This window comes from Pseudoliparis swirei, chromosome 13 (assembly GCF_029220125.1).
Source record: "Pseudoliparis swirei isolate HS2019 ecotype Mariana Trench chromosome 13, NWPU_hadal_v1, whole genome shotgun sequence".
Taxonomy (NCBI): domain Eukaryota; kingdom Metazoa; phylum Chordata; class Actinopteri; order Perciformes; family Liparidae; genus Pseudoliparis; species Pseudoliparis swirei.
This window is the reverse complement of record NC_079400.1, coordinates 22,067,891-22,082,120: the sequence shown is the minus strand read 5'-3', so window position 1 is coordinate 22,082,120 and position 14,230 is coordinate 22,067,891. Positions and strand designations below refer to the sequence as shown.

Sequence of the window (14,230 nt, the reverse complement as noted above, 5' to 3'; positions counted from 1 at the left end):
GCGCTCACAGCGAGGGGCGCGTGCATCGCTCAGCCGTGATGCGCGCACACAGGTGAGTCTAGGGTTGTTGTGGTCTCTAGGGGGTCTAGGGTTGTTGTGGTCTCTAGGGGGTCTAGGGTTGTTGTGGTCTCTAGGGGGTCTAGGGTTGTTGTGGTCTCTAGGGGGTCTAGGGTTGTTGTGGTCTCTAGTCTAGGGGTTGTTGTGGTCTGTAGGGGTCTAGGGTGTTGTGGTCTCTAAGGGGTCTAGGGTTGTTGTGGTCTCTTGGGGGTCTAGGGTTGTTGTAGTCTCAGGGTTGTTGTTCTGGGGGTCTAGGTTGTTGTGGTCTCTAAGGTCTAGGGTTGTTGTGGTCTCCTAAGGGTCTAGGGTTGTTGTGGTCTCTAAGGGTCTAGGGTTGTGGTCTCTAAGTCTAGGGTTGTTGTGGTCTCTAGGGTCTAGGGTGTTGTGGTCTCTAGGGGTCTAGGGTGTTGTGGTCTCTAAGGGTCTAGGGTTGTTGTGGTCTCTAGGGGGTTCAGGTTGTTGTAGTCCTGGGGGTCTAGGGTTGTTGTGGTCTCTAAGGGTCTAGGGTTGTTGTGGTCTCTGGGGGTCTAGGGTTGTTGTGGTCTCTGTGGGGTCTAGGGTTGTTGTGGTCTCTAGGGGTCTAGGGTTGTTGTGGTCTCTAAGGGTCTAGGGTTGTTGTGGTCTCTAGGGGTCTAGGGTTGTGGTCTCTAGGGTCTAGGGTTGTTGTGGTCTCTAGGGGGTCTAGGGTTGTGGTCTCTAAGGGGTCTAGGGTTGTTGTGGTCTCTTGGGGGTCTAGGGTTGTTGTAGTCTCTTGGGGGTCTAGGGTTGTTGTGGTCTCTAAGGGGTCTAGGGTTGTTGTGGTCTCTAAGGGGTCTAGGGTTGTTGTGGTCTCTAGGGGGTCTAGGGTTGTTGTGGTCTCTAAGGGGTCTAGGGTTGTTGTGGTCTCTAGGGGGTCTAGGGTTGTTGTGGTCTCTAGGGGGTCTAGGGTTGTTGTGGTCTCTAAGGGGTCTAGGGTTGTTGTGGTCTCTAAGGGGTCTAGGGTTGTTGTAGTCTCTTGGGGGTCTAGGGTTGTTGTGGTCTCTAAGGGGTCTAGGGTTGTTGTGGTCTCTAAGGGGTCTAGGGTTGTTGTGGTCTCTAAGGGGTCTAGGGTTGTTGTGGTCTCTAGGGGTCTAGGGTTGTTGTGGTCTCTAAGGGGTCTAGGGTGTTGTGGTCTCTAGGGGGTCTAGGGTTGTTGTGGTCTCTAGGGGGCCTAGGGTTGTTGTGGTCTCTAAGGGGTCTAGGGTTGTTGTGGTCTCTAGGGGGTCTAGGGTTGTTGTGGTCTCTATGGGGTCTAGGGTTGTTGTGGTCTCTAGGGGTCTAGGGTTGTTGTGGTCTCTAGGGGTCTAGGGTTGTTGTGGTCTCTAGGGGTCTAGGGTTGTTTATTGGTCTCTAGGGGGTCTAGGGGTTGTTGTGGTCTCTAGGGGTCTAGGGTTGTTGTGGTCTCTAAGGGGGTCTAGGGTTGTGGTCTCTAGGGTCTAGGGTTGTTGTGGTCTCTAGGGGTCTAGGTTGTGGTCTCTAGGGGTCTAGGGTTGTTGTGGTCTCTAGGGGGTCTAGGGTTGTTGTGGTCTCTATGGGGTCTAGGGTTGTTGTGGTCTCTAGGGGTCTAGGGTTGTTGTGGTCTCTAGGGGGTCTAGGGTTGTTGTGGTCTCTAGGGGGTCTAGGGTTGTTGTGGTCTCTAGGGGGTCTAGGGTTGTTGTGGTCTCTAAGGGGTCTAGGGTTGTTGTGGTCTCTAAGGGGTCTAGGGTTGTTGTGGTCTCTAGGGGGTCTAGGGTTGTTGTGGTCTCTAGGGGGTCTAGGGTTGTTGTGGTCTCTAAGGGGTTTAGGGTTGTTGTGGTCTCTAGGGGGTCTAGGGTTGTTGTGGTCTCTAGGGGGTCTAGGGTTGTTGTGGTCTCTAGGGGGTCTAGGGTTGTTGTGGTCTCTAAGGGGTCTAGGGTTGTTGTGGTCTCTAGGGGGTCTAGGGTTGTTGTGGTCTCTAGAGGGTCTAGGTTGTGGTCTCTAAGGGTCCAGGGTTGTTGTGGTCTCTGGGGGTCTAGGGTTGCAGTCTCAGGGGTCTAGGGTTGTTGTGGTCTCTAGGGGTCTAAATTGTTGTGGTCTCTAGGCCTAGGCTGTTGTGGTCTCTAGGGGTCTAGGGTCACTGTGGTCTCTAGGGGTCTAGGGTTGTGTGGTCTCTAAGGGTCTAGGGTTGTTGTGGTCTCTAGGGGTCTAGGGTTGTTGTGGTCTCTTAGGGGTCCAGGGTCAGGTCTCTGTCCAGGCTTGTTGTGGTCTCTAGGGATTCCAGGGTTGCTCTTGGGGGTCCAGGGTTGTTGTGGTCTCTTGGGGGTCTAGGGCTGCTGTGGTCTCTAAGGGTCCAGGGTTGTTGTGGTCTCTAGGGGTCCTAGGGTTGTTGTGGTCTCAGGTCTAGGGTTGTTGTAGGTCTCTAGGGGTCCAGGGTTGCTGTGGTCTCAGGGGGTCTAGGGTTGTTGTGGTCTCTAAGGGTCTAGGCTTTGTGTGGTCTCAGTCTAGGGTTGTTGCAGTCCCTCAGTCTAGGGTTGTTGTGGTCTCAAGGGGTCTAGGGTTGTGGTCTCTATGGGGTTGTTGTGGCCTCTAGGGGGCCTAGGGTTGTTGTGGTCTCAGGGGGTCTAGGGTTGTTGTGGTCTCTAAGGGCCCAGGGTCAAGGTATCCCCAGTTGCTGTGGTCTCAGGGGGTCTAGGGTTGTGGTCTCTAAGGGTCCAGGGTTGTTGTGGTCTCTAGGTCTAGGTTGTTGTATCCTCTAGGGTCTAGGCTGTTGTGGTCTCCAGGGGTCCAGGGTTGTTGTGGTCTCTCAGGGGTCTAGGGCTGCTGTGGTCCCTAGGGGTCTAGGGTTGTGGTCTCTAGGGGTCTAGGGTTGCTGTGGTCTCAGGGGGCCCAGGCTGTTGTGGTCCTAGGGGTCTAGGGTTGTTGTGGTCTCTAGGGGTCCAGGCTGTTGTGGTCTCTAGGAGGGTCTAGGGTTGTTGTGGTCTCCATGTAACTAGGGTTGTTGTAGTCCCTAGGGGTCAGGGGTTGCTGTGGTCTCTAGGGGTCCAGGGTTGTTGTGGTCTCCCCGAAATCTAGGGCTGTTGTGGTCTCTAGGGGGTCTAGGGTGCTGTGGTCCCTAAGGGCCCAGGCTGTGGTCTCTAGGGGTCTAGGGTTGTTGTGGTCTCAGGGGGTCTAGGGTTGTGGTCTCCCAAGGGTCCAGGGCTGTTGTGGTCTCAAGGGCCCAGGGTGGTCTCTAGGTCCAGGGTTGTTGTGGTCTCTAGGGGTCTAGGTTGCTGTAGTCTCTAGGGGGTCTAGGGTTGTTGTGGTCCCAAGGGGTCTAGGGTTGTTGTGGTCTCTAGGGGTCTAGGGTTGTTGTGGTCTCTAGGGGTCCAGGTTGCTGTGGTCTCTAGGGGGTCCAGGGCTGTTGTGTCCTATGGGTCTAGGCTGTTGTGGTCTCTAGGGGTCCAGGCTGTTGTGGTCTCTAGGGGTCCAGGGTTGTTGTGGTCTCTAGGGTCCAGGGTTGTTGTAGTCTCTAGGGGTCCCAGGTTGTTGTGGTCCCAAGGGGTCCAGGGGTTGTTGTGGTCCCAAGGGGTCTAGGGTTGTTGTGGGTCTCTAGGGGTCTAGGGTTGTTGTGGTCTCTAGGGTCTAGGGTTGCTGTGGTCTCCTAGGGGTCTAGGGTTGCTGTGTGGTCTCCAAGGGGTCCAGGGTGTGGTCTCTAGGGGGTCCAGGGTTGTTGTGGTCTCAGGGGGTCCAGGGTTGTTGTGGTCTCTAAAGGGGTCTAGGGTTGTTGTGGTCTCTAGGGGTCCAGGGTTGTTGTGGTCTCTAATGGGTCTAGGGTTGTTGTGGTCTCAAGGGTCTAGGGTTGTTGTGGTCTCAGGGGGTCTAGGGTTGTTGTGGTCTCTAGGGGGTCTAGGGTTGTTGTGGTCTCTAGGGGGTCTAGGGTTGTTGTGGTCTCTAGGGGGTCTAGGGTTGTTGTGGTCTCTAGGGGCCCAGGTTGTTGACAGGCCCCAGGGGTCTAGGGTTGTTGTGGTCTCTAGGGGCCCAGGGGTTGTGTTGTGGTCTCTAGGGGGTCTAGGGTTGTTGTGGTCTCTAAGGGGTCTAGGGTTGTTGTGGTCTCTAATGGGTCTAGGGTTGTTGTGGTCTCTAAGGGGTCTAGGGTTGTTGTGGTCTCTAGGGGGTCTAGGGTTGTTGTGGTCTCTAGGGGGTCTAGGGTACTGACCAGAGGGAGTTCTGCCGGCGGCCCGGTGCAGTCCGCTCGGCCCACGCCGATCAGGTACGGCGAGTCCTCCGGACCGGGAGGGATGATGGTCTCTGGACCTGAAGGGACCCAGAAGGTTCTGGTTCAGGTCAGTCAGATCCTTCACAGTTTGGTTTCATATGGTCAGAACCGGGCGGTCAGAACCGGGCGGTCTCACCGGTCTGCAGGGTCCTGGTGGCCATCAGGGAGATCAGCGCCACGCTCACCGCCGTCATGACGACGAACAGGACCGCCAACGAGGCCTCCAGACAAGAAAAACCACCGCGCAGCTTCCTGGCCGCCATGAGGGGGCCGGGACTGGTCCTGGTCCTGGTCCTGGTCCTGGTTCTGGTTCTGGTTCTGGTCCTCAACAGACACTCGGGAGTCTCCTGGAGGGGACCGGACTCTGAGCCTGATAGCGGACGCTGGTCTGAGGTCTGTTTCCTCTGCGCCACAGAAAGACTCTGGACCCTGGAGCCAGGGGGAACCGGACCGGCTCAGCAGGAGGGAGCAGGACCACAATGTGTAGAAACGGACCGATGGAGACCCGTCAGCCCGGAGCGAGGACGAGCGCCTTGAGTCTGATCCCAGGTCTGCTCTCCCCCCGCGAGTCCAAAGGGCCAAAGGGCCAAAGCTCACAGATTACAGATCAATAAGTGATCAGCAGATTAACGACCGACGAGTCATCAGCTGTTGAGAAACAAGTCAAGGTCCACCTGCTGGTCCTGAGCCTCAACGTAGAGATAGAGCAAGGAGACGAGGTTCCTCTAGGAGCCGTAGAGATAGAGCAAGGAGACGAGGTTCCTCTAGGAGCCGTAGAGATAGAGCAAGGAGACGAGGTTCCTCTAGGAGCCGTAGAGATAGAGCAAGGAGACGAGGTTCCTCTAGGAGCCTTAGAGATAGAGGAAGGAGATGAGGTTCCTCTAGGAGCCTTAGATAGAAACAAGGAGACGAGGTTCCTCTAGGAGCGTAGAGATAAGGAGACGAGGGTTCCTCTAGGAGCCGTAGAGATAGAGCAAGGAGACGAGGTTCCTCTAGGAGCGTAGAGATAGAGCAAGGAGACGAGGTTCCTCTAGGAGCCGTAGAGAGAAACAAGGAGACGAGGTTCCTCTAGGGCCGTGAGAGATAGAGCAAGGAGGCGAGGTTCTCTGGAGCCTTAGAGATAGAGGAAGGAGACGAGGTTCCTCTAGGAGCCGTAGAGATAGAGCAAGGAGACGAGGTTCCTCTAGGAGCCGTAGAGATAGAGGAAGGAGATGAGGTTCCTCTGTAGGAGCCTTAGAGATAGATGAAGGAGATGAGGTTCCTCTAGGAGCCTTAGAGATAGAGTAAGGAGATGAGGTTCCTCTAGGAGCCTTAGAGATAGAGCAAGGACGGTTCCTCTAGGAGCTGTTAGAGATAGAACAAGGAGACGAGGTTCCTCTAGAAGCCATAGAGATAGAAGAAGGAGATGATGTCACTCTAGGAGCCGTAGAGATGAGCAAGAGACGAGGTTCCTCAGGAGTTTTAGAGATAGAGGAAATATGGGGTTCCTAGAGCCTAGAGATAGAGCAAGGAGACGAGGTTCCTAGGAGCCGAGAGATAGAGGAAGAGATGAGGTTCCTCTGTAGGAGCCTTAGAGATAGAGGAAGGATGAGGTTCCTCAGGAGCCGAGATAGAGCAAGGAGACGAGGGTTCCTCTGGAGCCTTAGAAACAGAGGAAGGAGATGAGGCCTGTCGTGAGAGAGCAAGGAGACGAGGTTCCTCTAGGTTTAGGAGATAGAGCAAGCTTCCGAGGTTCCTCTAGGGCCGAGAGATAGAGCAAGGCGAGGTTCCTCTAGGAGCCGTAGAGATAGACAAGGAGATGAGGTTCCTCTAGGAGCCTTGAGATAGAGCAAGAGCGAGGTTCCTCAGGAGCCTTTAGAGATAGAGCAAGTGAGACGAGGTTCCTCTAGGAGCCGAGATAGAGCAAGGAGACGAGGTTCCTCTAGGAGCAGAGATAGAGCAAGGACGAGGTTCCTCTAGGGAGCCGGGAGATAGAGCAAGGAGACAGGTTCCTCTAGGGCCGTGGGAGATAGAGTTCCTCTGGAAGGATGAGCAAGAGCAGTCTTCCTTGTAGGAGCCTTAGGAGATAAGGAAGGAGATGAGGTTCCTCTGTAGGGAGCCTTAGAGATAGAGGAAGGAGATGAGGTTCCTAGGAGCCTTAGAGATAGAGTAAGAGATGAGGTTCCTCTAGGGCCTTGAGAGATGGAAACAAGGAGACGAGGTTTCCTCTAGGAGCCGTGAGATGAAACAAGAACAGGGGTTCCTCTAGGGCCCGTGGGAATGGGAGAGGAGATGAGGTTCCTCTAGGGCTGCAGATGGAAGCAGGAGGCAGAGTTCCTCTAGGAGCCTTAGAGATAGAGCAAGGATGAGGTTCCTCTAGGAGCCGTGAGAGATGGAAGCAAGGAGACGCAGGTTCCTCTAGGGCGTGAGAGATAGAGGGAAGGAGACAGGTCTCCTCTAGGGTTTCTAGAGATAGAGCAAGGAGACGAGGTTCCTCTAGGAGCCGTAGAGATAGAGGAAGGAGATGAGGTTCCTCTAGAGCCTTAGAGATAGAGACAAGGAGACGAGTTCCTCTAGGGCCGTGAGAGATAGAGGAAGGAGATGAGGGTTCCTCTGTAGGGAGCCTTGAGATAGAGGAAGGAGATGAGTTCCTCTAGGGCCCGTTTTAGATAGAGCAAGGAGACGAGGTTCCTCAGGTAGAGATAGAGGAAGGAGAGGCGGTTCCTCTAGGGCGTAGAGATGGAAACAAGGAGACGAGGTTCCTCTAGGAGCCGTAGAGACGGCAAGGAGACGAGGTTCCTCTAGAGCCAGAGATAGAGTATGAGACGAGGTTCCCAGAGCCAGAGATAGAGCAAGGAGATGAGTTCCTCTAGGGAGCCGTGAGAGAGCAAGGAGACGAGGTTCCTCTAGGAGCCGTAGAGATAGAGCAAGGAGACGAGGTTCCTCTAGGAGCCGTAGAGATAGAGCAAGGAGACGAGGTTCCTCTAGGAGCCGTAGAGATGAAACAGGCGAGTTCCTTTTAGGGCCGTAGAGAGCAAGGAGACGAGGTTCCTCTAGGGAGCCGTGAGAGATAGACAAGGAGACGAGGTTCCTCTAGGAGCCGAGAGATGAGCAAGGAGACGAGGCTCTAGGAGCCGTGAGAGACAGAGGGTTCCTCTACAAGACGTGGGAATGAGACGAGGCAGGGTTCCTCTAGGAGCCGGAGATAGAGCAAGGAGACAGGTGAGGGTTCCTCTAGGGCCAGAGAGATGAAGCAAGGAGGCGAGGTCTTCTAGGAGCCGAGAGATAGAGCAAGGAGATGAGTTCCTCTAGGGCCTTGAGAGAGAGCAAGGAGGCGAGGTTCCTCTAGGGCCTTAGAGATGAGCAAGGAGATGAGGTTCTCTAGAGTCAGAGATAGAAACAAGGTGCGAGGTTCCTCTAGGGCCGTGAGATAGGCGGGCAAGGCGAGGTTCCTCTAGGGCCGTAGAGATAGAGCAAGGAGACGGTTCCTCTAGGGCCGGGGAGAGATAGACAAGGAGACGAGGTTCCTCTAGGAGCCGTAGAGATAGAGCAAGGAGCAGGTTCCTCTAGGAGCCGAGAGATGAGCAAGGAGACGGAGGTTCCTCTAGGAGCCGTAGAGAGAGAAAGCAAGGAGACGAGGTCCTCTAGGAGCCTTAGAGATAGGAGCAAGGAGTGAGGTTCCCTAGGAGCCTTAGAGATAGTAAGGAGATGAGGTTCCTCTAGGAGCCTTAGAGATAGAGTAAGGAGATGAGCGCCTCTAGAGCCTTAGATAGAAGTAAGGAGATGAGGTCCTCAGGAGCCTTAGAGATATGGAGGTAAGGAGACAGGGTTCCTCTAGGGAGCCCTTAGGGAGATAGAGTAAGGATGAGGTTCCTCTAGGAGCATCTTTGATGGGGGCGGTCGCGTCTCGGCCAATCAGCCGCTCAGATGTCCACAGCGTTTGGGGTTCAGGTTAGCTTGAATGTTAGCCCGCCGCGACCCGTTGCCGTCACGCCGCACGGTGTAGCGATGCCAACAAAGCAATTCGGGTGACGTTAAAATGCATGTGATTTAGCACGAGCAGTATCGACATCATTAAGAGAGCGACTCAGAGCGCACGCTGGGCTGTTCACAAATGCTGCCCGCACGCCGCAGCGCCTGCAGCGAGGGGCGCGTGCACGCCAGCCGTGATGCGCGCACACAGGTGAGCTCCAGGGTTGTTAAATTCTAGGGGCCCAGGGGTTGTGGTCTCTAGGGGTCTAGGGTTGTTGTGGTCTCTAGGGGTCTAGGGTTGTTGTGGCCCCAAGGGGTCTAGGGTTGTTGTAACTCTAGGGCTCCAGGGGTTGTTGTGGTCTCTCAGGGGTTCCAGGGTTGTTGTGGTCTCAAGGGTCTAGGTTGTTGTGGTCTCTAGGGTCTAGTTGTTGTGGCCTTGGGGTCTAGGCTGTTGTAGTCCCTTGGGGGTCTATAGGTCAGCTCTAAGGGGCCTAGGTCGTTGTGGCCCCTAAGGGGTCTAGGGTTGCTGTGGTCCCCAGGGGGTCTAGGGCTGTCGGACCCCATGGGTCTAGGGCTGTTGTGGTCTCTAGGGCATCCAGGCTGTTGTGGTCCTAGGGGTCCAGGGCTGTTGGGGCCCCAAGGGGTCCAGGGTTGTGGTCCTTGGGGTCTAGGTTGCTGTAGTCCTGGGTCCAGGAAGCCGGTCCCCTGATGTGGGGTCCAGGGCTGCTGTGCCCCAGGGTCTAGGGTCATAGTTGTGGTCCCAGTCCAGGCCAGGTCCTAGGGTCCAGGGCTGCTTTTCGTGGTCCCAAGGGGTCCAGGCTGTTGCGGTCCCTGTGGCCCAGGCTTGTGGTCCCTAGGGGGCCAGGCTGTGGTCCCCATGTCCAGGGCTGTTGTGGTCCCAGGGGGTCCATAGGGCTGCTGTGGTCCCTTGGGGTCTAGGGCTGCCAGTCCTGTGTCCAGGGCCGCTGTGGTCCCCCAAGGGTCCAGGGCTGCTGTGGCCCCAGGGTCCAGGGTCGTTGCGGTCCTAGTCCAGGCTGTTGTGGTCCTAAGGGTCCTAGGTCACAGGTCCTAGGGGCTCAGGGTTGCTGTGGTCTTCAGGGGTCTGGGGTTGTTGTGGCCCCAAGGGTCTAGGCTGCTGTGGTCTCTCTTGGGGGGTTCGAAGCTTGCTGTAGTCTCTTTGGGGGTCTAGGGTTGTTGTGGCTCTATGTCTAGGGCTAGGTCTCAAGGCCTAGGTTGTTGTGTCTCAAGGCTCCAGGGTTGCTGTGGTCTCAGTCTAGGGTTGCTGTAATCAAGGGGTCTAGGGGTTGTTGTGGCTCTAGGGCTCAGGGTTACAGGTCCTAGGGGTCTAGGGTTGCTGGGTCTCAAGGGCCCAGGGTTACAGGTCTCTCAGGGGGCCCAGGTTGTTGTGGCCTCAGGGGGGTCTAGGTTGTTGTGGTCTCTAGTCTAGGTTGCTGTGTGGTCTCTGGGCCCAAGCTGTTGTGGCCTCAGGGGCTCAGGCTGCTGTGTCTCAGTCCAGGCTGTTGTGGCCCTAGCTCAGGCTGTTGTGGTCTCTGTGGGGTCTAGGGCTGTTGTGGCTCTAGGGGGTCTAGGGTTGTTGTGGTCTCTAGAGGGTCTAGGTTGTTGTGGTCTCTAAGGGTCCAGGGGTTGCTGGGTCTCTAAGGGGTTCCAGGGTTGCTGTGGTCCTAGGGGTCCAGGGCTGTTGTGGTCTCTAGGGGGCTGTCTAGGGCTGCTAGGTTCAGGGGGCCCAGGCTGTTGTGTCTCTAAGGGTCACAGCAGTCTCGAAATCAGGTTGCTGGTGGTCTCTAGGGGTTCAGGGTTGCTGCCCTGATGTCTTAGGGTTGTTGTGTCTCTAAGGGGTCTAGGGTTGCTGTGGTCTCAGGGTCTAGGGTTGCTGGTGTCTCAGGGGTCTAGGGCTGTTGTGGTCTCTAGGGGCTCCAGTTGCTGTGGCCCCAGGTCTAGGGTTGTGGTCTCTAGGGGTCTAGGGTTAAGGTGGCTTTAAGGGGTTCAGGGTTGTTGTGGTCTCTAGGGTTCAGGGTTGTTGTGGTCGCTAGGGGGACTAGGGTTGTTGTGGTCTCCCAAGGGGTCTAGGTTGTTGTGGTCTCTGGGGTTCAGGCTGTTGTAGTCTCTTGGGGGTCTAGGGCTGCTGTGGTCCTGAGGGTCTAGGGCTGCTGTGGCTCTAGGGCCCAGGGCTGTATTCTAGGGGTCTAGGCTGTATTCCAGGCCTAGGGTTGCTGTGGCCCCATGGGGTCCAGGCTGCTGTGTCCTAGGGGTCCAGGCTGCTGTGGCCCCAGGGGTCTAGGGCTGTTGTGGTCTCCCAAGGGTTCAGGGCTGCTGTGGTCTCAGGGGGCCTAGGGTTGCTGGTGGTCCTTTAAAATCCAGGCTGTTGCAGTCTCTGGGGGGTCCAGGCTGCTGTGGTCTCCCAAGGGTCTAGGGGCTGCTGTGGCCTCTAGGGGTTCAGGGTTGCTGTGGTCTCTAAGGGCCTAGGGCTGTTGTACTCTAGTCTTAGGTTGTTGTGGCTCTAGGGGGTCTTAGGGTTGTTGTGGTCCTAAGGGTCTAGGGTTGTTGTGGTCTCTGGGGGCTCAGGTTGCTGTGGCCCTGGGGGTCTAGGGCGGTTGTGGCCCTCTAAGGGGCTCAGGTTGTGGCCCCCAAGGGTCCAGGTTGCTGTGGCCCCAAGGGTCTAGGGTTGTTGTGGTCTCCCAGGGGTCTAGGGTTGTTGTGGTCTCTCAAGGGCTCAGGTTGTTGTAACTTTAGTCTAGGTTGGTCTCTAGGGCCCAGGCTGTTGTGGTCTCTAAGGGTCTAGGCTCTGTTGTGGTCTCAGGGGGTCCAGGGCTGTTGTGTCTCAGGGGTCTAGGGGCTGTTGTGGTCTCAGGGTCTAGGCTGTTGTGTAATTCTGGCAACTAGGTTGTTGTGGTCCCAGGGTTCAGGTTGCTGTGGTCCCAGGGGGCCCAGTGGGCTGTTGTGGCCCAGGGGCCCAGGGCCGCTGTGGTCCCCTAGGGGTCCAGGGGCTGTTGTGGTCCCAGGGTCCGAAAATATGTATTCTAGGTCCAGGGTTGCGGGGCCCCAAGGGGTTTGATGGGCGTGTGCAGCGTCTCGGCCAATCGGCGTTCAGATGTCCACAGCGTTTGGGGGAGTTTCAGGTTAACCAGATGATCGCTACATCTGCTGCTGTCACGCGCTGCACGGTGTAGCGATGCTAACACAAAGTACCCGTCGTTAAACACGATGTGATTTAGCATATTTATAGTATCGATGCTTCGGTAAAGGCGATCAGGCGCACGCTGCTCAGTTAAATGCTGTGTCTGCTGCGCGCAGCTCTTCACAGCGAGGCGTGCAAAGCCGACCTCAGCCGTGATGCGCGCACACAGGTAGTCTGGGGTTGTTGTGGTCTCTGAAGTCTAGGAGTTGTTTATGGTCTCTAGGGGTCTGAGTTGTTGTGGTCTCTAGGGGTCTGGGGTTGTGTGGTCTCTAGGGGTCTAGGTTGTTGTAACGGTCTCTAGAATCTAGGGTTGTTATGGTCTCTAGAGATCTAGGGTTGTTAATGGTCTCTAAGTCCTAGGGTTGTGGTCTCTAGGGGTCTAGGGTTGTTGTATGGTCTTGGGGAGTCTAGGGTTGTTGTATGATCTCTTAGAGGGTCTGGATTGTGGTCTCTAAGGGGTCTAGGTTGTTGTGGTCTCTAAGAATCTAGGGTTGTTGTGGTCTCTGGGGTCTGGGGTTGTCAGTGGTCTCTAAGGAATCTAGGGTTGTTGTGGTCTCTAGGGGAATCTAGGGTTATTGTGGTCTCTAGGATCTAGGGTTGTGTGGTCTCCTAGAGATCTAAGTTTGTTGTATGGTCTCTTGAGGTCTAGGGTTGTTGTAGTCTCTTCAGGGTCTAAGTTGTTAATAGTCTCTAGGGGAGTCTAGGGTTGTTGTGGTCTCTGAGGTCTAGGGTTGTGTAGTCTCTAGGGGTCTAGGGTTATTGTGGTCTCTAGGGGTCTAGGGTTGTTGTTGTGGTCTCTAAGGGTCTAGGGTTGTTTATGTGGTCTCTAGGGGTCTAGGGTTGTTGTGGTCTCTAGGGGGTCTAGGGTTGTTGCTGGTCTCTAAGGGGTCTAGGTTGTTGTGGTCTAGGGGGTCTAGGGTTGTTGTAGTCTCTTGGGGTCTAAGTTGTTGTAGTCTCTTGGGGTCTAGGGTTGACAGCAATTCTAAAGGGGTCTAGGGTTATTGTGGTCTCTGAGGGGTCTAGGAATTTGTGGTCTCTAGGGGGTCTAGGGTTGTGTGTGGTCTCTAAGGGGTTGGGGTTGTTGTGGTCTCTAGAGTTCTAGGTTGTTGTGTGGTCTCTAGGGGTCTAGGGTTGTTGTGGTCTCTAAGGGTCTAGGGTTGTTGTGTGGTCTCTTGGGGTCTAGGGTTGTTGTAGTCTCTTGGGGTCTAGGGTTGTGTGGTCTCTAAGGGGTTAGGGTTGTTGTGGTCTCTAAAGGGTCTAGGGTTGTTGTGGTCTCTAAGGGTCTAAGGTTGTTGTGTGGTCTCTAGGGGTCTAGGTTGTTATGGTCTCTAAAGGGGTCTAGGGTTGTTGTATTGGTCTCTAGGGGTCTAGGGTTGTTGTGGTCTCTAGAGGTCTAGGGTTGTTGTAGTCTAGGGGTCTAGGTTGTTGTGGTCTCTAGGGGGTCTAGGGGTTGTTGTAGTCTCTAGGGGTCTAGGGTTGTTGTGTGGTCTCCTAGGGTCTAGGGTTGGCCTTGGTCTCTATATGGGGTCTAGGTTGTTGTGGTCTCTGGGGTCTAGGGTTGTTTGTGGTCTCTAGGGGTCTAGAGGTTGTTGTGGTCTCTAGGGGTCTAGGTTGTTGTGGTCTCTAGAGATTCTAGGGTTGTTGTGGTCTCTAGGGGTCTAGGATTTGGTCTCTAGAGGGTCTAAGTTTGTTGTGGTCTCTAAGGGGTCTAGAGTTGTTGTGGTCTCTAAAGGGTCTAGGGTTGTTGTGGTCTCTAGGGGTCTAGGGTTCATTGTGGTCTCTAGGGGTCTAGGGTTGTTATGGTCTAGGGGTCTGAGGGTTGTTGTGGTCTCTAAGGGGGTCTAGGGTTGTTGTGGTCTCTAGGGGTCTAGGTTGTTGTGGTCTCCTAGGGGTCTAGGGTTGTTGTGGTCTCTAAAAGGGGTCTGGGTTGTGTGGTCTCTAAGGGGTCCTAGGGTTGTTGTGGTCTCTAGGGTCTAGGGTTGTTGTGGTCTCTAGGGGTCTAGGGTTGTTGTAGTCTCTAGGGGTCTAGGGTTGTTATGGTCTCTAAGGGTCTAGGGTTGTTATGGTCCTAGGGGTCTAGGAGTTGTTGTGGTCTCTAAGGGTCTAGGGTTGTTGTGGTCTCAGGGGTCTAGGGTTGTTGTGGTCTCTAGGGGTCTAGGGTTGTTGTGGTCTCTAAGGGTCTAGGGTTGTTGTGGTCTCTTGGGGTCTAGGTTGTTGTAGTCTCTTGAGGGGTCTAGAGGTTGTTGTGGTCTCTAGGGTCCTAGGGTTGTTGTGGTCTCTAGGGTCTAGGGTTGTGGTCTCTGGGGTCTAGGGTTTATTTTGTGGTCTCTAGGGTCTAGGGTTGTTGTGGTCTCCTAAGGGTCTAGGGTTGTTTATGGTCTCTAGGGGTCTAGGGTTGTTGGTCTCTAGAGGTCTAGGGTTGTTGTGGTCTCTAAGGGGTCTGGGGTTGTTGTGGTCTAGGGGTTAGGGTTGTGGTCTCTTGGGGTCTAGAATTTGTTGTAAGTCTCTTGGGGTCTAGGGTTGTTGTGGTCTCTAAGGGTCTAGGGTTGTTGTGTGGTCTCTAGGGGGTCTAAGGTTGTTATGGTCTCTGAGGGGTCTGGGGTTGTTGTAATGGTCTCTAGGGGTCTAGGTTGTTGTAGTCTGGGGGTCTGAGGTTGTTATGGTCTCCTAAAGGGGTCTAGGAGGTTGTTGTGGTCTCTTGGGGTCTAGGTTGTTGTAAGTCTCTTGGGGGTCTAGGAGTTGTATGGTCTCTAAGGGGTCTAGGTTGTTGTATTAGTCTCCGGGGTCTAGGGTTG

General features: G+C 55.1%; 1 protein-coding gene across 2 annotated transcripts in view; it reads right to left on the bottom strand.

Moving 5' to 3' along the window:
• The window catches only part of asah2 (N-acylsphingosine amidohydrolase 2), a 46,660-nt gene extending 41,840 nt beyond the window's left edge, over window positions 1-4,820 (bottom strand). For both annotated transcript variants that reach the window (XM_056429678.1, XM_056429679.1), the window contains exons 1-2: window positions 4,425-4,820; window positions 4,229-4,326 (exon numbers count right to left, since the gene is read on the bottom strand). In XM_056429678.1, the coding sequence (XP_056285653.1) occupies window positions 4,229-4,326; window positions 4,425-4,551 (225 nt within the window). In that variant the 5' untranslated portion in view covers window positions 4,552-4,820. The remainder of the gene's footprint in view (window positions 1-4,228; window positions 4,327-4,424) is intronic.
• Window positions 4,821-14,230: the final 9,410 nt, after the last annotated feature.